The 23,562-nt window shown below is 49.3% G+C and overlaps 1 protein-coding gene across 1 annotated transcript in view; it reads left to right on the top strand.

The window, feature by feature from the left end:
- Nucleotides 1–950: 950 nt before the first annotated feature.
- LOC139229064 (rootletin-like) overlaps nt 951–23,562 on the top strand; it is a 165,186-nt gene continuing 142,574 nt past the window's right edge. The window contains exons 1-6 of the mRNA XM_070860722.1: nt 951–1,010; nt 2,886–3,027; nt 3,746–3,894; nt 19,765–19,956; nt 20,092–20,175; nt 20,986–21,086. Of these exons, the coding sequence (XP_070716823.1) occupies nt 951–1,010; nt 2,886–3,027; nt 3,746–3,894; nt 19,765–19,956; nt 20,092–20,175; nt 20,986–21,086 (728 nt within the window). The remainder of the gene's footprint in view (nt 1,011–2,885; nt 3,028–3,745; nt 3,895–19,764; nt 19,957–20,091; nt 20,176–20,985; nt 21,087–23,562) is intronic.

The raw sequence follows: 23,562 nt of genomic DNA, 5'->3' as shown, positions 1-23,562 counted from the left end.
CAATCATATGACTGAGATGCGAGGGTACTACCCACTGAGCCACGGCTGACACATAGTTAGACTCCTACCATGTAGTGTTAGAAAAATAAGTGCTAGGTTGTGAAGGGCGGTGGGGTGGTGGCTCTACATCTAGTCCACCGTCTGTTCCATTGCCTTGGTGTCTCAATGGGCCGGGACCTCGGCAGGTACAATCACAGGGTATCAGTATCTGTGCTTGGGTTAAAAAATTTCTAATCTTTACAGATCATTGCGGGACATTGAATAAATCTTTACGGGACATTGAATAAATTTAAGACAGTTTCTTAAACGATAAGGGGTTATGGGGAGCGGGCAGGGAAGTGGAGCTGAGTCCGTGATCAAATCAGCCATGATCTTATTGAATGGCGGAGCAGGCTCGAGGGGCCGTATGGCCTACTCCTGCTCCTGTTCTTATAAACCACCTGAATGCTCCTGAGACATTTAATCTGCATATCAATGGCCATCACATGGACAGCCTCAGGCACTAGGACCTTGCAGACACCCGGAGAAGGGATCTTGTGTCTCCTCCAGATCCCCCCAGTGCCTGTCACATGGACGCTGTGTGTTGGGGAGATTTAAATTAATCCCGGGTCTGACTGCTGTGAGGTGGACAAAAAGCAACAGATTTGAGGACATCTAGTGACAAGTACACACGGTTTCGGCATCGATTCATTTTGAGCCACTACAAGGTGTTTACAGAGAGAGAGAGAGAAAGCAGGTGATAAAGAGAAAAGAACAAAAAACAAAAGCCAGAGAAAGAAGGGAAGCAAGGACAACCTGCACTCTTCAGACCTCCGAGAAGTCGGTCAGCTCATTGCTTCCTGGAGCAGGCTGGTCGAACCACGTTCACTCTCTCCACCCCCCGAGCTGTTCTCCATAGTGCAGAGTGGCAGCACCATTTGAAAGTTTCCCTGTCGGGTCCTGACCGCTCGATGAGCTCATGTGGAGATTTTGCAGCCGAGGAGGGGTGCACGCTGGAAACGGTGATCCAGGTCTGTGAGAGGCGAGCGGAGCTGGAGCTGAGCCCAGGCTCTTTCCTTCGGCGCGCGTTTTAATTTCATGCTCCGAACTTTTTTATATATAGTCAGTCGAGATCCTGGTCTGTGCGGAGTTCGCTGATGTCAAACTAGGCAGCTCTAATTGGGCTCAGCACCCCCGGGCTAGATAGCGGGCACATATTGCCAATACAAGAAAGACTTGCATTTATATAGCGCCTTTCACGACCATCGGACGTCTCAAAGCGCTTTACAGTCAGTGAAGTACTTTTGGAGTCTAGTCACTGTTGCGATGTAGGAAACGCGGCAGCCAACTTGCGCACAGCAAGCTCCCACAAGCAGCAATGTGATAATGACCAGATAATCTTTTTTTCATTATGTTGATTGAGGGATAAATATTGGACAGGACATCTGGGATAACTCCTTTGCTGTTTTTCGAAATAGTGCCATGGGATCTTTTACATCCACCTGAGAGCAGATGGGGCCTCGATTTAACGTCTCATCCGAAAGACGGCACCTCCGGCAGTACAGCGCTCCCTCAGTACTGCACTGGAGTGTCAGCCTAGATTTTTTTTTACTTGAACCCACAACCTTCTGACTCTGAGGCGAGAGTGCTACCCACTGAGCCACAGCACTTGGAGTCCAGTTTTGTCCCTCCATTTCTCCTGATTCCTTGCTGCCTCAAGGTTCCCAAGGTGATACCCCTGTACCTGCTGAAGCTGAGAAGGTTGACAATGGAAAAGGGAAGGCTCAGGCCTTATATCAACAACTTGCATAGAAGCATTCAATTTCTTAACGGGTGTAGGCAAGATAAGCATCAGATGTTTAAGGTAGTCACAGATTCTACAAGAGGACATAGCGGTAAATTTAGGAGATGTAGGGTGAAAAGAAAGGTGAGAGTTAACTACTTTACACAGAGGATGATGAATGGGTGAAGCACTGTCAAGGGAGTCAGTAGGGATGATTTTATTAGCAAATTCAAGAGGGAGTTTGGATAAATACTGAGAGGAAAAATTAATGGAGGGCTTTTGTGGGTTGTTTTTACCCTAGCCACTGGAACTTGTCAGATGGACCTGAAGGTCTTTCACTGTCCTATTTGTTCCTATAAACCTCGTCCAAGTGGCCACCCTTCATGCATGAGTCCCCACAGTGAGTATCAGCAGGACATTCAACTGTGGGGAAATGACAACCAAACCTCACCCATTTACAACACTTTCCAGCATGAGGCACCATGTCAGGAGCAGGAACCCCGGCCGATTGTCCCTATACCCTCTAGTCTTGTCTTGGTTGAGTTGGTATATGCAGTTTAGCTGTACTCTGCCAACTTTGTACGGGATTTTTTTATGTCCGCCTGAGAGAACAGACGGGGCCTCAGTTTAACATCTCATCCAAAAGGTGGCACCTCCGACAGTGCAGCACGCCCTCAGTACTGCACTGGAGTGTCAGTCTGGACTTTTGTGCTCTGGAGTGGGACTTCAACCCACAATCTTCTGACTCAGAGGTGAGAGTGTTACCCACTGAGCCATGGCTGATACTCCCTAGTCCAGATGCTACCCAGCTGAGATCTGCTAACTCAGCACAGACCAGGAACAATCCTGTGACCATGAGGTCTTTACTGTCAGTACCACACCAGGGAGCAAATGTACCAATTTCAGTAACCAAGGGAACACAGCTTGATATTTGTTTTGTGTGGGATATTTGAGAATATTCCCCCACCAGGCATTCAGTTGTATGGGGGGAATTAAGCCTGAATTCACTGCTCCGTATCGGGAATAGCAGCAGCTTTCAGGAGAGCTGGAATTACGGTCTAACCGAAGTTAATCTATGAGTGTCTCGAGTGCTCACTTTATGACATATTTCTCTGTCTGACAGACATTACAGAGCACGGTGCAGAGTGCAGAGAACGAGAAAGGATTCATATTTCGAGGAGACACTGAGGATTCACCACTGACTTGTCTTTCTGCCAAAATACGAGAAATCGTCACCAAAAACTTAACAGAGGAGCAGAAATCAGGTAGGGACAAGAAGCAGGAAGAGCCACTAGCATCAATGGCAACCTCCCCACTGCTTCATCCAAACTACAAGTAATGGTATTTCTGCAACTATAAAGTCAAAGAGTGACCCTTATTCTGCTGAATAAACAGGAATTCAGGGAGTGACCCTTACCCTGCTGAATAAACAGTAACTCCGTATAGTTACACAGGGAGTGACCCTTATCCCGCTGAATAAACAGGAATTCAGGGAGTGACCCTTATCCTGCTGAATAAACAGTAACTCCGTACAGTTATATAGGGAGTGAGCCTTATCCCGCTGAATAAACAGGAATTCAGGGAGTGACTCTTATCCTGCTGAATAAACAGTAACTCTGTTTAGTTACACAGGGAGTGACCCTTATGCTGATGAATAAACAGTAACTCCGTACAGTTATACATGGAGTGAGCCTTATCGTGCTGAATAAACAGTAACTCCGTTTAGTTACACAGGGAGTGAGCCTTATCCCGCTGAATAAACAGTAACTCTGTACAGTCACACAGTGAATCCCTACCCTGCTTATTACAGTTATACATTTAAGAATGCATTGATATTGTGGTGTACACAGTCTTGCACTCAGTATCCATCAACCCCAGGAGTTGCTGGAAGTAGCCTGGGCGACCGGTCCTCGCACCACCTTTTGATCTTGTTATTTGACATTTGCCAGATTTTGATGATTTCTTGGTTCCCTTTGCTTGCAGCATCAGCCTTGGAGATGACATCTGTGCTGCCTCTTCAAGAAGAGAATCAGATCTTGCAGCAGGAGTTGTCCCGTGTCGAGGACCTCCTGGCTCAGAGCCGAGCTGAGCGGGATGAGCTGGCAATTAAATACAATGCCATCAGTGAGCGGGTAGGTGAACCACCAGCACCTGAGGCTTGGCACTGCCTGAAAGATGCCAACTTTGTACTGGAGACACGTTTGAACAACATTTGAGGGTTAGGCAGTGTTATTTCAAAATATTCAGAGCGAAGAATACACAGCCTTTTACCGGCTCTTGTAGCCAGGACATTTATGTAGCTGGTTCATAGTGACCCCAAGCACCAGATTCATGCTGCCCTTGAGGTGGTGCTGGGACTTTTTCTTGAACGGCTGCAATCCATGTGGCGAAGGAATCCAAAGGGCTGTTAGGGAGGGAGTTCCAGGATTTTGAGCCAGTGACAGTGAAGGAACGGCGATATATGTCCAAGTCAGGATGGTGTGTGACTTGCAGGGGAACGTGGAGGTGGTGGTGTTCCCATGCACCTGCTGCCCTTGACCTTCTAGGTGGTGGAGGTCATGCGTTTGGAAAGTGCTGTCGAAGAATCCTTGGCGAGTTGCTGTATTGTGTCCTTCGATCGTACACACTGCAACCACGGTGTGCCGGTGATGGAGGGACTGCATGTTTAAGCTAATGGATGGTCTGTTGATCAAGCGGGCTGCTTTGTCCTGGATGGTATCAATCTTCTTGACTGTTGTTGCAGCTGCCCCAATCCAGGCAAGTGGAGAGTATTCCTTAACATCCTGACTTGTGCCTTGTAGGTGGTGGAGGGACTTTTGGGGAGTCAGGAAGTGAGTCATTCGCCGCAGAATGCCCAGCTTCTGACCTGCACTTGGGGCGGGGGGGGGGGGGGGTGTGGAGACACAGTGAACAAGCTCTGAAATGAGCTTTATAGCAGTAATAAAATCTGTAAATTGCAAATTCTTCACCGGTTTTTAATGCTGGGGTGTGATAAGTTGGTGCAGTACTGAACTAGACCTCTCTCTCCCTGGTGCACTCAGCCACACAGTACTCAGACCAGAGGGTGCAGTTTGTAAACTATCGAAAGGGATCAGGTTTGGAAGCAGGATTTGGATGTTGGGCGGAGGGGGGTTGAAATGGACATGCTGAATGCCGTTTTTGTTTAATCCTACATTCTGCCCCCAATGTTCTGCAGCCTTCTAACGATGCTGACTCTTGCTGGTATGTGGGTTCCACAGGCATCGTGAGCTCTCCAGTATCGCACCCTATTTGAACCTGAGTGCTGCAGGCATTTCAAGGGTAACAAGTACCACAGGACAAACCTGATCTTGTGGACCTGATGTCCATGGATGCACTTTCCAACAGGGCTCACCGGATAGTTATCAGGAGCAGGAAACCTGCCTGATTTCCGGCTCCTTAACCCAAGGGCAATGCCCCGGGTGAGATCAGCAAATTGAGCACAGACGGGAGTTCGAATTTGGAATTCTCCTGGTCTGTGTGGCTTAGTACCACAGCAAGTGCTGCAATTACCCACTGAGACAGGACTTTTCCCTTGTATTTTTTATGTTATTGCTTTAAAAAATAATTGGCCCCAGTGCTCCACTCTTGCGTCAGCAGTGGCTCAGTGGTAACTCTCTTGTCTCTGAGTCAGTAGCTTGTGGGCTCAAGCCCCACTTCAGAGATTCAAGCACATAATCTAAGATGACACCTAAGTGCAATACTGAGTGAGCGCTGCACTGTTGGAGGTGCCGTCTTTTGGATGAGACGTTAAACCAAGGCCCTGCCTGCTCTCTCGGGTGTACATAAAAGTTCCCATGGCACTATTTTGGAGAAGAGCAGCAAAGTTCTGCCCAGTGTCCTGGACAATATTTATCCCTCAGCCAAGACCTAAAAAAATAGATTATCTGGTTGTTATCACATTATTGTTTGTGGGAGCTTGCCGTGCGCAAATTGGCTGCCGCATTTCCCTACATTACAACAGTGACTACACTCCAAAAATTGCTTGTAAAATGCTTTGGGGCACCGTATGATGCAATTTCTCCCGTCCTTTATGCGTTAGTCAGATTCAAGTAATGTTGTGTTTCTGACCCTTTGGCCTGGTTTTTATTTTGAATTTGATCTTTGAGTTTCCTCTGCGCTGAAACTTAACGTGGACTCTGGTATGTCCGGGAGGCACATTGCAGCAAATAACTGGCTGTGCCACCACTGGTGGGACGTCCCAAGACTTGGCACAGGCATGTTGCTTGGGATTGGGATAAGCTGTGTTTATGCTGCTGCCGCGGATTCATCTCCTGTTGGGAATGTGTTTAGGTTTCAGTAATGAGGCGAGTGGTGGCAGTGACCCAGGAGCAAACAGCTTGCCTGGGCTTGTCTTTATTTTCGAGTAACTCGACAACATGTCTGAACACGCCCCAGAATAGACCCGAGATTCAGCACCGCTGATCACTTCCAATATAAGGCAGTGGACTGTGATATGCACACAACACCTCACATTCCAAGCTACTGCTGTGCGTTGCAGGCCAGACCAAACCCCAGCCCCCCTCTAAGCTTGAGCTTTCAATTTGGAGTTCCCCATTGTTGGTTACTGCACTGCCCAATGGGGTACTGAGCCATACAGACCAGGAGAGTCTCAGCTGATCGCAGCAGCAGGTTTGAAGACTTGTCACAAGCCACCGTAGCACAAGCATAAAATTGTCATCGTCATAGTGCCAATTAGCGAGAGAAACTAGCCATGATCATATTGAATGGTGGTGCAGGCTTGAAGGGCCAAATAGCCTACTCCTGCACCTATTTTCTATGTTTTCTATGTTTCTATGTTTCTAGTGCCAATTAGCGAGAGAAACAAGCCACTGCGTTTCCATAACACGTGAAGTGGGTCTGCATTTGTTCTTAAATACTTTAGCACAAAGTTACACATTGTGCCCGTTTAACCTGAGGTTGAATTGTAACAATTTACAGCACAGAAGCAGACCATTCAGTCCATCAGATCTGTGCTGACGCTTTGCTGGAGCAATCCCAAAATGATCCCGCTGCCTTGCTCTCTCCCCATTTTCCTCTGCTTCAAATATTTATCCAACTTTCCCTTAAAAGAGGCAATGGACTCTGCCCCAACCACTCCCTATAGCAAAGCGTTCCATGCTCCAATGGCCTACTGCATAGAGATTGATCATGGAGAGGGGAAATCAGCCGGACTCCTGCCCCTGATTATTATCGAGTGACCCCCAGCTAGAAAATGCCTATGTGAGAGCATTGAGCGAGGACAGGATTGTGGCTTGGCTGTAATGGCCGTCTTGATCAGAACTCCTGCCTGTACTCACAGGCAAGGCTCAAGGATAGAGAATGGCCACGTGATCAGGTACCAGAGGGTGGTCGGTGCCCATGGAACCTGGTGGCGGGCGTGTCTTACCTTCAGCAGAGGAAGGAAGAAAATTGATCCAAATGTAAAACCTGTAAAGGCAACAGAAGAGTGTGGGGCCGAAATTGCCCCTTTCTTTAAGAGACGTGGCCGCCTCAAAGAGGTAACCTCGGGTCGGTAAGGACTCACTGCTCAGTCAGCGCGGAGTCACCGACATTTCTGAAATTGCCCGTGTTGCCGCCCCGTCGGGCACACATCGCCCCGCCACCGACTGGCAGCGACCCCTTTCCGCCCTGCGTGGGAAATTTCCCCACGGATGTTGATCGGCCACCGCTTGGTGCCTCCAACAGCTTGTCCTGTAGGGAACACTGCCGCGGCCGCCATTTTATTTTAATTGTCTCCAAGGTCGGCCCGACAATGGCGGCCACGGGTGCGACCAACGGTCCGGCACCCCCTCTTGGGTACCCAGTGGGTGCCACTAAAGTGGCTGCAGAGTTCGCAGCGGCCCTCCCCTTTAATTGAAGGGGAGGGACGTTGTGGCACGTCAGCGGCGCTGATGCCCCGGACTGACATCCGACCCAATCCAAGGGCACTTCCGCCTCGCATCCGCCACAAACACCGCCCCGACTGGAAAAACAAGATAACGAGCTGAATATCGCTCAAATCTCTGCCCCATGGGAGAAAATACTAAAGAAAATGGAAGGTGCAGGAGGCAATTCAGCCCCTTTGTGTTCAGAGGAGCTGTTTAAATAAGCATGTTGGATTTTACTTGTGATAACTACAGGAGGTTAATTCCTTTGAATTCCCTCCCCCAGGCTGCCAGAGGGCTGTGAACCTTTGCTTTATCCCATTAATATTTCCCAGCAATCAGCTGACTTCCTCTACACACCTCCAGCCCCCCCGCCCCATGGCTTGTCATATTGACAAGAACAGCACAATTCTCTGCTTGGTTACCATGGCTGCAGCCACTCGAGGCGGCCACTGATGTTCCAGTGAATAGCAGAGTCTTATTGGTATGGAAATTTCGAGAGGAAAGTAATTTTAAAAGGCTGACCATCTGGGCTTGCAGGGATAAGAGGATAAGGCGACAACAAATAACCATGAGCCCCCCTGAGTGCTGGAGCCCGTAGGTTTGATGTTCCTGTGCCATTTCGAAAAGTCAGCTGTTGAATTTCTAACAGTTTGCTGCCTGTAGCAGTTTGTCATTAACCTGTAGCTAGGCCCAGGCAGCAGGTAGTTTTCTCATTAAACATAAAAGAAAAAGAAAGACTTGCAATTATATAGCGCTTATCACCTCAGGATCTCCCAAAGCGCTTTACAGCCACTGGAATACTTTTGAAGTGTAGTCACCGTTGTAATGCAGGATATGCAGCAGCCAATATGCACACAGCAAGCTCCCACAAACAGCAAGATGATAATGATGTGATAATCTGTTCTTGTTATGTTGATTGAGGGATAGATATTCTTCAGGACACCGGGGAGAACACTCTCTGCTCTTCGAAATAATGCCCTGGGGTATTTTACGTCCACCTGAGAGGGCAGGTGGGCCCTCGGTTTAACATCTTATCTAAAAGACGGCACCTCCAACAGTGCAGCGCTCCCTCAGGACTGCACTGGAGTGCCAACCTAGATTTTGTGCTCAAGTCTCTGGAGTGGGACTTGAACCCAAAACCTTTTTCTCAGAGGTGAGAGTGCTACCAACTGAGCCACAGCTGACACCTTTAAATTGATGGCTCCCTTGATGGTTCGGTGGCTGAATGAAGGTGTGTGTTTGTACCGAGCTGAGGTAGGTGATCTTAGCCCTGGCCGCTGTTCGGGTGCTACAGTTAGCCGCAGTTCCGCTGGACTAGAGAGGGGGAAGCAGCCAGGATTCCTGCTTCTGATCAATGACCAGTAACCCCTGCCGGAAGGTGCGAGTCTGTGGACATTAGAAGAGGCCAGCATCAGACTTGGCCGTGATGCCTGTACAGTTGATAGCCTGCTGAAGGGTGGTCACTTAGGTGATGGAATGGATACCATTGAATTGTACCTCAGCAAGAGTTCAGCACAGAATGGGAGGAACTGTTCCCCCGCACCCCCACTCACCCCCCCCCCCCCCTCTCCTGAAGGTACCACTGTTGTTGGCCGGCAGTTCCTTGGGCCCCTCCATTACCTCACCCAAGTGGCCTTTCTTCATGTGTGGGCCTGGACAGTGAGTGTAGTCAGGATATCTGACCAGAAAGCATCACAGCCAAGCCCGACCCTGTGTCCACAAGCCCACATTCTCCAGTGAGGGTCAGTGGATATTGATCGGGAGTAGGAATGTTGGATGATTGTATGTCCTTCCCTCACTGATCCCGACTGTAGCGCTCTGGGGAGCTCAGTGCAGAGCAGGGATGGCCCCTGGGGCCTCCACGGACTACCTGCACCAGCACTACAGTAGCTTGGATGCTTACACAGCAAGTGTTTCTACTTTGAGGGAACTGGGCTGGGTTTTCCTGCTGACTGAGTAGCAAGGCACTGCGGGAGTTTGTGGAACCAAACCCTCAGTGCTTTCAGGCCGAGGGTTAAAGGGAGAAACCCAAAGGAAGTAAAGGGAAAAATGGACAGGAAAATCGGAGAAACAACAAGAAAAAATATTAGCACTACCCCCTTGACAGTGGCTCAGCAAACCTATCCAGTGCGTAGCTGAGCCGTATAGCACAGGAAGGCCCCAGGTTCGATTCCTGGAGGTACTTTCTCACAGGCTATCGGTTTGCTGAGTTACCTCATTTCCGCTTGGGCATCAGGATTAAGGAGGGGGAAATTGGCTCCTGATTGCAATGGAGTGAGCCCTGCTGGAATCATGGGCTCAGGATTAGTCTCCGCTGTGATGTCACCTGACACTTAGGCCGAAGATTTCCAAAGGTGGGGGGGCATCACCAGTGAGGTGGGACTTCTCTCCTCCATGGAAATGTTGTCCCCCACCCCTAATTCTAACCATCTTTCTGGCCCCAGGATCATTTGCATGCTGGAGGGAGAATCCTGCCAGGAAGTTGAGCCTGATTAGGGGGCAGGGGCCCTCGGCGGGGGCCGGGGCGGGCGGACTTACTACTGCGGGAGGAAGAAGGCAGCCACCAAGCTGCCTGAAGAAAATAATATTTAAAACATTTCTCCTGTTAGGGCTTGTTGACTGCTCTGAAAGCACTTGCTTAGGCTCCTCTGCGATTATATCTCCCAAGGGTTCCTCCGTTGACAAATGACAACGCTGCACACTGGCACCTAACAAGCAGGCCCCTGAGTCTGGTGCCCAAACCAGGCAAATGGCAGGAAACACATGTGTTTCTCTCAGTGGCATGTCATTTGCCTGAGCCCATCCACATATAGATGGGCACATTTTATGCTACCAGGCCCCTCCTCCCAAAAGAGTTGAGAGGGATTTGACGTATTATGTCCCTGCGCACATTTTCCGCCTTGGTTGGCCCCACATTTTTGCTGGAAAACTAGCGGGAGAGGCCTGGAAAGCCTAGGCCTCACTGTCTACTTGGAGACATGAAGCATGTCCACTCGGGTGGTGCCAGTGGAACTGAAACCCCCGCACAGCAAGCAATGCCCGCAGGAGGGAAAGGAAGAACATTTGTTCAGGATCTTTTCAATCCTACAATTGTGCATCAGTGCAAGCTAGAGCAGTAATGGAGTTGGGCGAGGCCTGGGCTTGGTGCAGTCGGAATAGTCTAGAACTTGGTACGGTAGCAGACTGCAGCTGGGAGGTTTAGCCCGTCAGCCCGATCAGGAGCTCTGAGAGCAACAGCAAGGGACTGACTGCCTGAGCAGTTACCATAGAGACGAGCAGAGTTTTTAAAACACAAGAGAGCCATGCCGTAACATTACGATATGTCCGAATCCCCCGACCCACCCAGGGTGCAACCAGCACCCCCACAGCCTGAACATCCATCTGCCCCGGGGCTGTATGTGAAGAAGAGAGTTAAGCGGGCAAGTAGCCGGGTTCCTCGGGTCTAAAATGGAGAATTCTATGCTGGGCGTTGCTATGGAAACCTGAGTTTACTGGAATGAGAATGTGAAGACAAAGAGAAATTGTTTCTGACAGCAGGCATCCAGCAGCGATCGGAGAGTCTGTCTGTAATTGGGGGAGTGAATCAGTCTGTAATGGGGGAGTGAGTCAATGTAATGGGGGAGTGAATCAGTCTGTAATGGGGGAGTGAGTCAGTGTGTAATGGAGAGTGAGTCAGTGTGTAATGGAGAGTGAGTCAGTGTGTAATGGAGAGTGAGTCAGTGTGTAATGGAGAGTGAGTCAGTATAATGGGGGAGTAAATCAGTCTGTAATGGGGAGTGAGTCAGTCTGTAATGGGGAGTGAGTCAGTCTGTAATGGGGAGTGAGTCAGTCTGTAATGGAGAGTGAATCAGTCTGTAATGGGGAGTGAGTCAGTCTGTAATGGGGAGTGAGTCAGTCTGTAATGGGGAGTGAGTCAGTGCAATGGGGAGTGAGTCAGTCTGTAATGGGGAGTGAGTCAGTCTGTAATGGGGAGTGAGTCAGTCTGTAATGGGGAGTGAGTCAGTCTGTAATGGGGAGTGAGTCAGTGCAATGGGGAGTGAGTCACCGGTAGTTGCTTGCTCTGGGTGATTGAGGTATGTGTGCAACTGTGCAGTGTCTGTGTTCAATAATTGTATCCATGCTGAGGTGTGTGTGAGCTGTCTGCTCACTCATTGTACCGTTGTGTTTCATGTGTTTCTGATCGCAGTGACTATTGTTTCTCTGTCACAGCTGGAGGAGTCACTGTGCTTGAAGGGCAAAGAGGCAGTAACGAACGCTGATGTGGGTATCTCCGACCCAAGATCAGATGTTGTAAGATGATGATGTGAAGCAAGGTTTGACCGGGGTTGGGAGAGGTGGATAGCAGAACAGGGATGGGAGCAGGGATGGTCAACTTTGTAATAAAAAATCTTTGCAATTTCAACTAACAAAAAGATCTTTAACAAAGGTGTCCCTGATGGTTCAATATTGTCCAATAATTCCTCCTGGGAAGTATGTGTTCCACCTTAAATTCAATCAATGTGAGACTCTACAAGGAAACAGGGTGCTCTTGCATATCATAGAGATCAATGGTGAATATTTCAAAATCCTGCTTATAGAGAACTCCTCCTCCAATGCCCTGCTAGATCTCAGCTTCCATTTGTTGTACTGTGCATGAGTCCTTGAAAAATCATTTCAACTTATGAAATAGACAATGAGGTAAAGAAGGCATGTTACACTAGCAGGGGGCGGTCCATTGAGTATGACCATCCTACAGTGTTTCACCACCAGGAGGTGCTGTGTGACCAATGACACACCTACAATAAGTGCAATGCTTCACCACCAGGAGGCACTGTGCCAGCAGTGACAGACCTACAATAGGTGCAATGCTTCACCAGCAAGGGGTGCCTCACTGTGAATTAGCATCTGCTGTAGATGCTTTCATCAACAGGAAGTGTTGCACTGGCAATGACACGTATATAAGTGCTTTGTTTTACCAGCAGGAGGCACTGCCATTGATGAGCCCACAGTTTCATTAGATTACTTTCCAGGTCCCCTGAATAGATTCTTGTCGGAGAATTATAGAATGTTACAGCCATTTGATCCATTAAGTCGACATCATTGATTTTCTCTGCATTAACCACCGTCTAACCCCATTCTCTTGCTCGCTCCCCATGCTCTTTAATATGTATCTTGTTCAAGCTGCTTTCTAATTCCCTTTAAAGGAATTTGTGGACTCTGTTTCGAACAGGCGTGGTAGAAAATTCCACATTCTAACCAACATTTTTTCCAAATTTCTTTTTTAACTCTATTTGTGATTATCTTAAATTTGTGCCTCGGATTAGGGATACCTGTAGTTTTGTGGCTTGTAACGCCATGAATCATTTCATGTAGAATCCCTTACATCAGCATAGAGAGGAGACTGCCATCCCATCTGTCAGAGCTGGATCTGAGTGGAGGTTCCTGAGGTGAAAGGACAGTCCTGAACCAGTGCGCCACCCCAGCAAGCACACTGTTGTATATGCAGACTATGGATGTACTCTCTGTGTAGTCACTGTGTGGTTGCAGAAGATGGAGACTTGTTTACCTGATGTACTATCAATAAGATTTACACTGTATATACATGCTGGCACCACTAGAGGGTGCAACTGGTGGAGACCGGGAGTTTCCTGCCCTGGTGGCAGGGCCCAGTATAAAAGGCTGCACCCATGCTTGTGCCCCACTCTGGAGTTTGGAATAAAGGACCACGGTCACTACAGTTTGAGTACAGCACATTGCCTCGTGGAGTCATTCATAGGTACATTACGGACATAATACACACCACCCTCATTGGTGAAACGTGTTACGCCCTGTGTTTACGTTTAGATTGGTTAATGTTTTTGTTCTGGTGATTTTTGTACATTCTTTTTACTACTGTTATCAAGTTGTTGAATTGTTTGTACCTCTGATTAGGGATACCTGTAGAATGCATCCGAAACGGAGGCTAACACTCCATAGACCCTCACGGTTGACAGTGTCAAAGGCCTTTGTAAGGTCGAAGAAGGCCATGTATAAGGGCTGGTGTTGTTCCCTATATTTTTTTTGCAGCTGTCGCGCTGTAAAAATTGCGCTCTACTCGGAACTCCTTCACAGCAAACGAGCCAAAGGTGGGCAGAGGAAACGTTACAAGGACACCTTCAAAGCCTCCCTGATAAAGTGCAACATCCCCACTGACACCTGGGAGTCCCTGGAGAAAAGACCGCCCTAAGTGGAGGAAGTGCATCTGGGAGGGCGCTGAGCACCTCGAGTCTCATCGTCGAGATCATGCAGAAATCAAATGCAGGCAACGGAAAGAGCGCGCGGCAAACCAGTCCCACCTACCTCTTCTCTCAACCTGTGACAGGGACTGTGGTTCTCGTACTGGACTGTTCAGCCACCTAAGGACTCATTTTTAGAGTGGAAACAAGTCTTCCTCGATTCCAAGGGACTGCCTAGGATGATGACCTGTAAGAGGCAGAGCAGACTTGAGGGGCCGTATGGCCTACTCCTGCTCCTATTTCTTATGTTCTTATGTATTGATCTAAAGATCCTCTATGGCGCAATTGGCAAGTGTTTAATTAAACACTACACAAACCAGGACGAACCTGGTGCCATTTTGGCTTGTGCTGATTTAACTGGCATCGTCCTGGGCGGAGATATGGGCTGGTACAATTCTTGCCTCAGTGTCTCTTGGTTATTGGGGGGCGGGGCGGAGGTTGAAATCAGCCAGAATTTCCACTCCTAATCCCGATCAAGTGATTTATGCTCAATAGTTCTTGTGTGAAGATTGGGTGAAGACAGGCTTGGGTATGGCTACTTACATTTACAAAGCACGTTTAACATAATCAGACATCCCAAGGCGCTTCAGCCCAAACAGAAGGCGAGCAATAGTGGAGCAGACAGGGGACGTGGGGTAGGTTTTGAGGAGACTTGAAGGAAGAGTGAGCAGGTGCAAGGTTTAGGGACAGAATTCCAGAGACAGATCTGCCACTGCAGGTGGTGTGGAAGAAGAAGAGGGAATGCAAAGGTGGCCAGAGGTCGGGGAGCAGAGGGCATGCACTGGCATGTACGGTTGGAGGAGGTGGCGGATGTGGCTAGATCTATAAACGAGGACTTTGTCCAGTCCCCAGTGCATTGACTTCAGTCAGTGGAGATTGGCCACAACGGAGATGATGGGGGACTGTGACTTATAGAATCATAGAATGGTTACAGCACAGAAGGAGGCCATTCAGCCTGTCGAGCCCGTGCTGGGTCTCTGCAAGAGCACTTCAGCAGTCCCACACCCCTGTCCTTTCCCTGTAGCCCTGCAAATATTTTTCCCTCAGGTACTTATCTAATTCCTTAGTGCAGGATAGGATGTGGGTGGTGGAGTTTTGGCCAATAGTTTTTCCAGAGTGGAGCTTGGGATTGGGAGGTGAGAATGAGAGAAGTTAACCCTAGGGTGACAAAGATGTGAAGGAGGGTTTCGGTGCTGATGGGGGTGAGGTAAAATGATGGGGGTGATTTTGCCGACATCTTGCTGATGGACAGGAGATGGGGTTTGAGGCTGAAACAGGACACCATGCAGCCTAGACATTCAGGGGCCAAAATTGCCCACCGCTGGAAACGGGGCGCACGCACCCAGTTTCTGCTGCTTTTACCGGCGTGGTGGGTGCGGTGGCCTCTTGAGTGAAATTCCACTGTTCGTTTTCTTTTTCCCGGCAGACCGGAAGTCGGTTCTAATGGCGGCGGTGATCCGACTAGAGAGGCAGAAGTTACGGGAGGAGCGACTGCCTCTGTCAGTCATCAGCATGGGGCTGACAATATCATCACGGTGCCTGCGTGAATGTTTTAGTGTGGTCCACCGGGCCATCAGGGATGGTTTCAGCCGGGCCATTTGCCTGTTGGCGGCCAGGCTGAACCCGGGGGTATAATTGTCGGTCCGACATGGCTGTCGGCCAACAAAAAAAAACATGGCAGCAGCGGCCCTTTAATGGGAGCCGCACCGCCATTTTACAAGGAGTACAGCCTCACTGGACCGCCGGGGAAAAAACAGCTTTTGGCACTGCCCGGCAGGAACAAGACTTTTTTGGCGGAATTTCACTGTTGGTGGGGGGGGGGGGACATCGGTGGTGTGCGCTCTGATAACGCACTTAAGACAGAACGGCAGCAGCAGAGCAGTGGGGGGTGGATGGGGGGGGGTGGGAGTGGGTCGCCACCGGGATACCGCGGGAGTGGAATTAAAAAAATGTCGGCCATTACACGAAAAATCGACGCCATTGCACTCCGCAGCGGGTAACAGGCCTGAAGGGAAGGGGAATTTCGGCCCCTCACTGTCTAGATTCAAACATTAAGAATGGGCAGTTGAGTCAGGTACTGGCAGGAATTCCAGCTCCCATTGCTGGCACTGTATCCGACTAAGAGGAAGCAATTTCAGGAGAGAAAGGGGGATGGGGGCCGAGAGGGCGAAAAGCAATGTAAGATAGTTATAGAGTCCTTGCAGGTTTAAACGAGGGGAACTCACCACTACTTCATGAAGTAAGTTCTCTATTTTCTTCATGGAGTTATACTCTGAGGCCTTGATGACAAGAATATAGATGTGGAAATTAATCTTTGGGAGGGGGAAATGCAGGACATTGCATGTGGAACTAAGGTGTTTGGTAAATTGGGAGGCACCTGACATTCAAATATCACTCCAGGTGTGGGAAGGATGTGGAGATTCTGAGAGCCATGAAGGAATGATTGGATTACTGCGCATCCACTGAAAGACAGACAGGTTGTAATAGAAGAGAGACATCGCCCCATTTAACAGATGACTGTCAGCTAGTTGCTTTGCCTCTGGCTGGGTTGAGATAACATTGTGTTCTTTTTGGCACAAGCTAAATCAGCCAATCAGCTGGAGCTCAGAGTGGCCAGGGGCCAAACGTCTGAATGAAGAACCGATAAAGAAGAACCAGATGGTAAGAAGCTGCTTTGGCTACGGATGGGGCCAACTGACCTTCCTGTGGGGGTCAGGGTCAAGGTCTGATTATCTACACTGGCGAACACAAACGGATGTCTTGTCGTCATGGCAATATTCAGTTTGCTAACATGTCTCGTTATATTGTGCTGGGCCGCACAGACCAGGAAAGTCTCGGTTCAGCCCCTGCGCTGTGCTCTCAGTGAGCTGATTCTGTACAACAGCAGGGTTGCTACAATCGACCTCAGTGTCCCTGGATTCGGGAACGGGAAAACCCGGCAGACTTGCTGCTCCCGATCACTGACCAATGGCTGCTGCTGGATGTTGGTCACCGACAGGATTGGCCTCTCGTGATGCCCCTCACACCTGAAACATAACCACCCCGAGGGACAGGAGGGTGGGTAGTATCTGTGGAACTTGCACCTTGCAGGAGTCAGCACCTTCAGACGGGGTAGGAGAAAGGAAAGTTTTAAAAAAAAACTACCTCAATAATATTCACACCAGGGTTCAGAACCACGTGGGAAAAGGAGATTTCTTTACGACCTCAATAGCATTTCAGAAACTCCCCACAAAAATTGGACAGGTGGCAGCTGGAGACCGTCGCCCCCCCCCCAAATGGACACCGCCGCCTCTCTTTACCGCCCCCCCCGCCCCGAGTGGACACTGCTGCCTCTCCCCCTCCCACCGGCCCCCAGTCCTGAATGGACACTGCCACCTCTCCCTTTCCCCCTCCACACCCCCACCCCCAAATGGATACGGCCGCTTCTCTCTTCCCCCCCCCATCCCCGGATGGACACTGCTGCCTCCCCCCCCGCCCCCCTCCACACACCAAATGGACATTGCCGCCTCTCCCCACTCCCACTCCCGAATGGACACTGCCAGCTCTAAAATGGAGATTGGTCACCTTGACCACAAGTTGCTTGGCTCCAGAATGTTCTTTGTGCGTTATGCACCCAGTTGTTTATTATTTTGTCAGATTTTGCCAAATAACACTCCTGTGAAGTGCCACGGGACATTCTACTATGTTAAAGGTGCTATATAAATGCAAGTTGTTGTATTTATTTATTACCGCTTTGTGATTTCAGCTCCCTCTCTTCACTCTCCCGGCGGCTCAGTTGGTAAAGGGACAGCTCAGTGCTGTACTGAGCCACTGAGACGAGGGAGAGCCCAGACCTGATGCCCAGCCTGTGTAGAGTTCGCTGATCTTAGCCAGGGCAGCAGTGGGAACACCTCTGGTTAGAAACATAGAAACATAGAAAATAGGTGCAGGAGTAGGCCATTCAGCCCTTCTAGCCTGCACTGCCATTCAATGAGTTCATGGCTGAACATGAAACTTCAGTACCCACTTCCTGCTTTCACGCCATACCCCTTGATCCCCCGAGTAGTAAGGACTTCATCTAACTCCCTTTTGAATATATTTAGTGAATTGGCCTCAACTACTTTCTGTGGTAGAGAATTCCACAGGTTCACCACTCTCTGGGTGAAGAAGTTTCTCCTCATCTCGGTCCTAAATGGCTTACCCCTTATCCTTAGACTGTGACCCCTGGTTCTGGACTTCCCCAACATTGGGAACATTCTCCCTGCATCCAACCTGTCCAAACCCGTCAGAATTTTAAACGTTTCTATGAGGTCCCCTCTCATTCTTCTGAACTCCAGCGAATACAAGCCCAGTTGATCCAGTCTTTCTTGATAGGTCAGTCCCACCATCCCGGGAATCAGTCTGGTGAAACTTCGCTGCACTCCCTCAATAGCAAGAACGTCCTTCCTCAAGTTAGGAGACCAAAACTGTACACAATACTCCAGGTGTGGCCTCACCAAGGCCCTATACAACTGTAGCAACACCTCCCTGCCCCTGTACTCAAATCCCCTCGCTATGAAGGCCAACATGCCATTTGCTTTCTTAACCGCCTGCTGTACCTGCATGCCAACCTTCAATGACTGATGTACCATGACACCCAGGTCTCGCTGCACCTTCCCCCTTCCTAATCTGTCACCATTCAGATAATAGTCTGTCTCTCTGTTTTTACCACCAAAGTGGATAACCTCACATTTATCCACATTATACTTCATCTGCCACGTATTTGCCCACTCACCTAACCTATCCAAGTCACTCTGCAGCCTCATAGCATCCTCCTCGCAGCTCACACTGCCACCCAACTTAATGTCATCCGCAAATTTGGAGATACTACATTTAATCCCCTCGTCTAAATCATTAATGTACAATGTAAACAGCTGGGGCCCCAGCACAGAACCTTGCGGTACCCCACTAGTCACTGCCTGCCATTCTGAAAAGTACTCATTTATTCCTACTCTTTGCTTCCTGGTTGGAAGTGAGCACATCATCCTGACATGGATTGGGTCAGGATTGGGTTTAACTGTCATGCCCCTTGCTATTGAGGGAGTGCAGTGAAGGTTCACCAGACTGATTCCCGGGATGGCGGGACTGACCTATCAAGAAAGATTGGATCAACTGGGCTTGTATTCACTGGAGTTCAGAAGAATGAGAGGGGACCTCATAGAAACGTTTAAAATTCTGACGGGTTTAGACAGGTTGGATGCAGGGAGAATGTTCCCAATGTTGGGGAAGTCCAGAACCAGGGGTCACAGTCTAAGGATAAGGGGTAAGCCATTTAGGACCAAGATGAGGAGAAACTTCTTCACCCAGAGAGTGGTGAACCTGTGGAATTCTCTACCACAGAAAGTAGTTGAGGCCAATTCACTAAATATATTCAAAAGGGAGTTAGATGAAGTCCTTACCACTAGGGGGATCAAGGGGTATGGCGAGAAAGCAGGAAGGGGGTACTGAAATTGCATGTTCAGCCATGAACTCATTGAATGGCGGTGCAGGCTAGAAGGGCCGAATGGCCTACACCTGCACCTATTTTCTATGTTTCTATGTTGAGTAGCATGCCAGCACTCACTGTCCAGGCCCATACAGGAAAATTGGTGACTTGGGCAAGACACTGGCAGGCGCGTGGGACCGGTGGAACTGTATCCCTTCCAAGTCAGCACCTTAAGGAAGGGGGCGGGGATAACTGGGATACAGACCCCTCGTTCTGAGTATGTTGTCACACTTGTCCATGGGATGGAACAGACCAGTAACAACCTTGTGACCAGATCTGACTGTACGAAGATAATGGAACAGTTCTTGTTCTAGCCTTGACTGATGCCTCTAGCGCTCTCTCTCTCTCTTTTCACAGCTAGAGCAGGCCCTGAGGCTGGAGACAGGGGAGAGGGAGCGAGAATGTCTGGAAAACAAGAGCCTGGCGCAGCAGAACATCGAGCTACGTCGGCGGCTGGAGGAGGAACAGGCTTCGTATAAACGCAAGCTTCAGGCCTATCAGGAGGGTCAGCAGCGACAGGCCCAACTCGTCCAGAAGCTTCAGTCCAAGGTACATAATGGGATTAACGCTGTGCATTGTGGGAATGGGCCAGTGCATAATGAACTGCGACACAGGCCTATGGGACTTGGTGCTTTGTGGGGTTGTGCCTGTGCATTGTGGGATTGACGCTGTCTGCTTCGGCAGGTCCTCCAGTACAAGAAGAAATGTGGCGATGTGGAGCAGCAATTGATTGAGAAAGCCACAGAGCTGGAACAGCACCGATTGTCGGTAGGTGGGAGCATCAGCGCAGCGAGGGAGGGGCCGCTCCAGCTCACCCTATCATTTAATTCTTCCTCCCCCTGCCATATAACGTGCAGGGTATCCAGAGTTTGTGCTTATCGCAAAGCAGCTGCCTGTTTAGAGTAGATTGACGGTTATCATGGTGATGGGGCCTACCTGAGTCAATCCGCTGTGTGGAAATGGTTTCCCCAGCTCTGGGCGAGGGGTCTGTCTGCCACAATTCGAGACAGGAGCAATGATTTTCATTGTTTCTTCTTTAATATCTGAGAGCTTTTTATTTGTAGATCAAATATTTTAAAGCCTTTTATTGTAAAAATTAGGCATTCTGGTGGGTTTTTTTTCATCTTTAGAGGGTAAATACCAGCCTAGAACCCCAAGAATGCAATGATTTAATTACTGTGAAAATTAAATTTTAGGACTTGCAAACCCACTCAGTCCCTTTAATGGGGATTAAATTCCGACACCAGGCTCCATCGCAGATATCCAAAGGGATGAGAGGATTACTGGTGGAATCAGGACTTCTGTCTGTGATATCCCAAGATGCCTTGTGGCTGACTCCCACCCCGACTGCGGCCTAAATCAGACTGTGCGGAGATGAATTGCTCTGCTGGTACACTTGGAAATGCATTCATGGAGATTTTCTCTGGTCGGTGTTTCTGCGGAATTTCGGAGCGCGGGACGCAGAGGAAATCTTCCTGAAAACATTCATTACGCGATGACACGACAAACTGCGCAGCTAATTCCCCCGCGGCTCCTGCAGACTGATATAAACCAAAGTCTACGATGCACTCTTCACAGAGTCGCCTGGACGTCACAGAATCTCGCTTGCGGCAGTCTGAAGAGGAACAGAGCAACGAACTGGAAAACACCCTGATCCGACTGGAGGAGGAACAGCAAAGGCACGTGGGAGCATGACATCATCGTGACCCAGGAAGGGGGGTTGGGGCCAGTGTAAATATTCCCACAATCCCAGGGCCCTCTGTAAATATCTCAGCCCCAGGACCCTCTGTAAATATTCCACAATCACAGGGCACGTTGCAAATATTCCGCAATCCCAGGGCCCCCTGTAAATATTCCACAATCCCAGGGCCCCTTGAAATATTCGACAATCCCAGTGCCCCCTGTAAATATTCCCACAATCCCAGGGCCCTCTGTAAATATTCCACAATCCCAGGGCCCCCTGTAAATATCCCACAATCCCAGGGCCCTCTGTAAATATTCCACAATCCCAGTGCCCCCTGTAAATATTCCACAATCCCAGGGCCCTCTGTAAATATTCCACAATCCCAGGGCCCCCTGTAAATATCCCACAATCCCAGCACCCCTTGTAAATATTCCACAATCCCAGGGCCCCCAGGAAATATTCCACAATCCCGGGGCCCCCTGTAAATATTCCACAATCCCAGGGCCCCCTGTAAATATTCCACAATCCCAGGGTCCCCTGTAAATATTCCCACAATCCCAGGGCCCTCTGTAAATATTCCACAATCCCAGGGTCCCCTGTAAATATTCCCACAATCCCAGGGCCCCCTGTAAATATTTAACAATCTCAGGGCCCCCTGTAAATATTTAACAATCTCAGGGCCCCCTGTAAATATTTAACAATCTCAGGGCCCCCTGTAAATATTCCCACAATCCCAGGGCCCAGTGTAAATATTCCACAATCCCAGGGCCCCCTGTAAATATTCCACATTCCCAGGGCCCCCTGTAAATATTCCACAATCCCAGGGATCCTTGTAAATATTCCACAATCCCAAGGCCCCCTGTAAATATTCCCACAATCCCAGGGCCCTCTGTAAATATTCCACAATCCCAGGGCCTCCTGTAAATATTCCCACAATCCCAGGGCCCTCTGTAAATATTCTCACAATCCCAGGGCCCTCTGTAAATATCCCAGCCCCAGGGCCCTCTGTAAATATTCCCACAATCCCAGGGCACGTTGTAAATATTCCAGAATCCCAGGACCATCTGTAAATATTCCATAATCCCAGGGCCCCCTGTAAATATTCCACAATCCCAGGGCCCCTTGAAATATTCCACAATCCCAGTGCCCCCTGTAAATATTCCCACAATCCCAGGGCCCTCTGTAAATATTCCACAATCCCAGGGCCCCCTGTAAATATTCCACAATCCCAGGGCCCTCTGTAAATATTCGCCATCCCAGAGCCCCCTGTAAATATTCCCACAATCCCAGGGCCCAGTGTAAATATTCCACAATCCCAGGGCCCCCTGTAAATATTCCACATTCCCAGGGTCCCCTGTAAATATTCCACAATCCCAGGGATCCTTGTAAATATTCCACAATCCCAGGGCCCCCTGTAAATATTCCACAATCCCAGGGCCCCCTGTAAATATTCCCACAATCCCAGGGCCCTCTGTAAATATTCCACAATCCCAGGGCCTCCTGTAAATATTCCCACAATCCCAGGGCCCCCTGTAAATATTCCCACAATCCCAGGGCCCTCTGTAAATATTCCACAATCCCAGGGCCTCCTGTAAATATTCCCACAATCCCAGGGCCCTCTGTAAATATTCTCACAATCCCAGGGCCCTCTGTAAATATCCCAGCCCCAGGGCCCTCTGTAAATATTCCCACAATCCCAGGGCCCTCTGTAAATATTCCACAATCCCAGGGCCCCCTGTAAATATTCCACAATCCCAGGGCCCTCTGTAAATATTCGCCATCCCAGAGCCCCCTGTAAATATTCCACATTCCCAGGGTCCCCTGTAAATATTCCACAATCCCAGGGATCCTTGTAAATATTCCACAATCCCAGGGCCCCCTGTAAATATTCCACAATCCCAGGGCCCCCTGTAAATATTCCCACAATCCCAGGGCCCTCTGTAAATATTCCACAATCCCAGGGCCTCCTGTAAATATTCCCACAATCCCAGGGCCCCCTGTAAATATTCCCACAATCCCAGGGCCCTCTGTAAATATTCCACAATCCCAGGGCCTCCTGTAAATATTCCCACAATCCCAGGGCCCTCTGTAAATATTCTCACAATCCCAGGGCCCTCTGTAAATATCCCAGCCCCAGGGCCCTCTGTAAATATTCCACAATCCCAGGGCCCTCTGTAAATATCCCAGCCCCAGGGCCCTCTGTAAATATTCCACAATCCCAGGGCACGTTGTAAATATTCCAGAATCCCAGGACCATCTGTAAATATTCCATAATCCCAGGGCCCCCTGTAAATATTCCACAATCCCAGTGCCCCCTGTAAATATTCCCACAATCCCAGGGCCCTCTGTAAATATTCCACAATCCCAGGGCCCCCTGTAAATATTCCCACAATCCCAGGGCCCTCTGTAAATATTCCACAATCCCAGGGCCCCCTGTAAATATTCCACAATCCCAAGGCCCCCTGTAAATA

The sequence above is a fragment of the Pristiophorus japonicus genome, chromosome 18 (genome assembly GCF_044704955.1).
Source record: "Pristiophorus japonicus isolate sPriJap1 chromosome 18, sPriJap1.hap1, whole genome shotgun sequence".
Lineage (NCBI taxonomy): Eukaryota > Metazoa > Chordata > Chondrichthyes > Pristiophoridae > Pristiophorus > Pristiophorus japonicus.
This window is presented reverse-complemented; position numbering and strand designations above follow the sequence as displayed.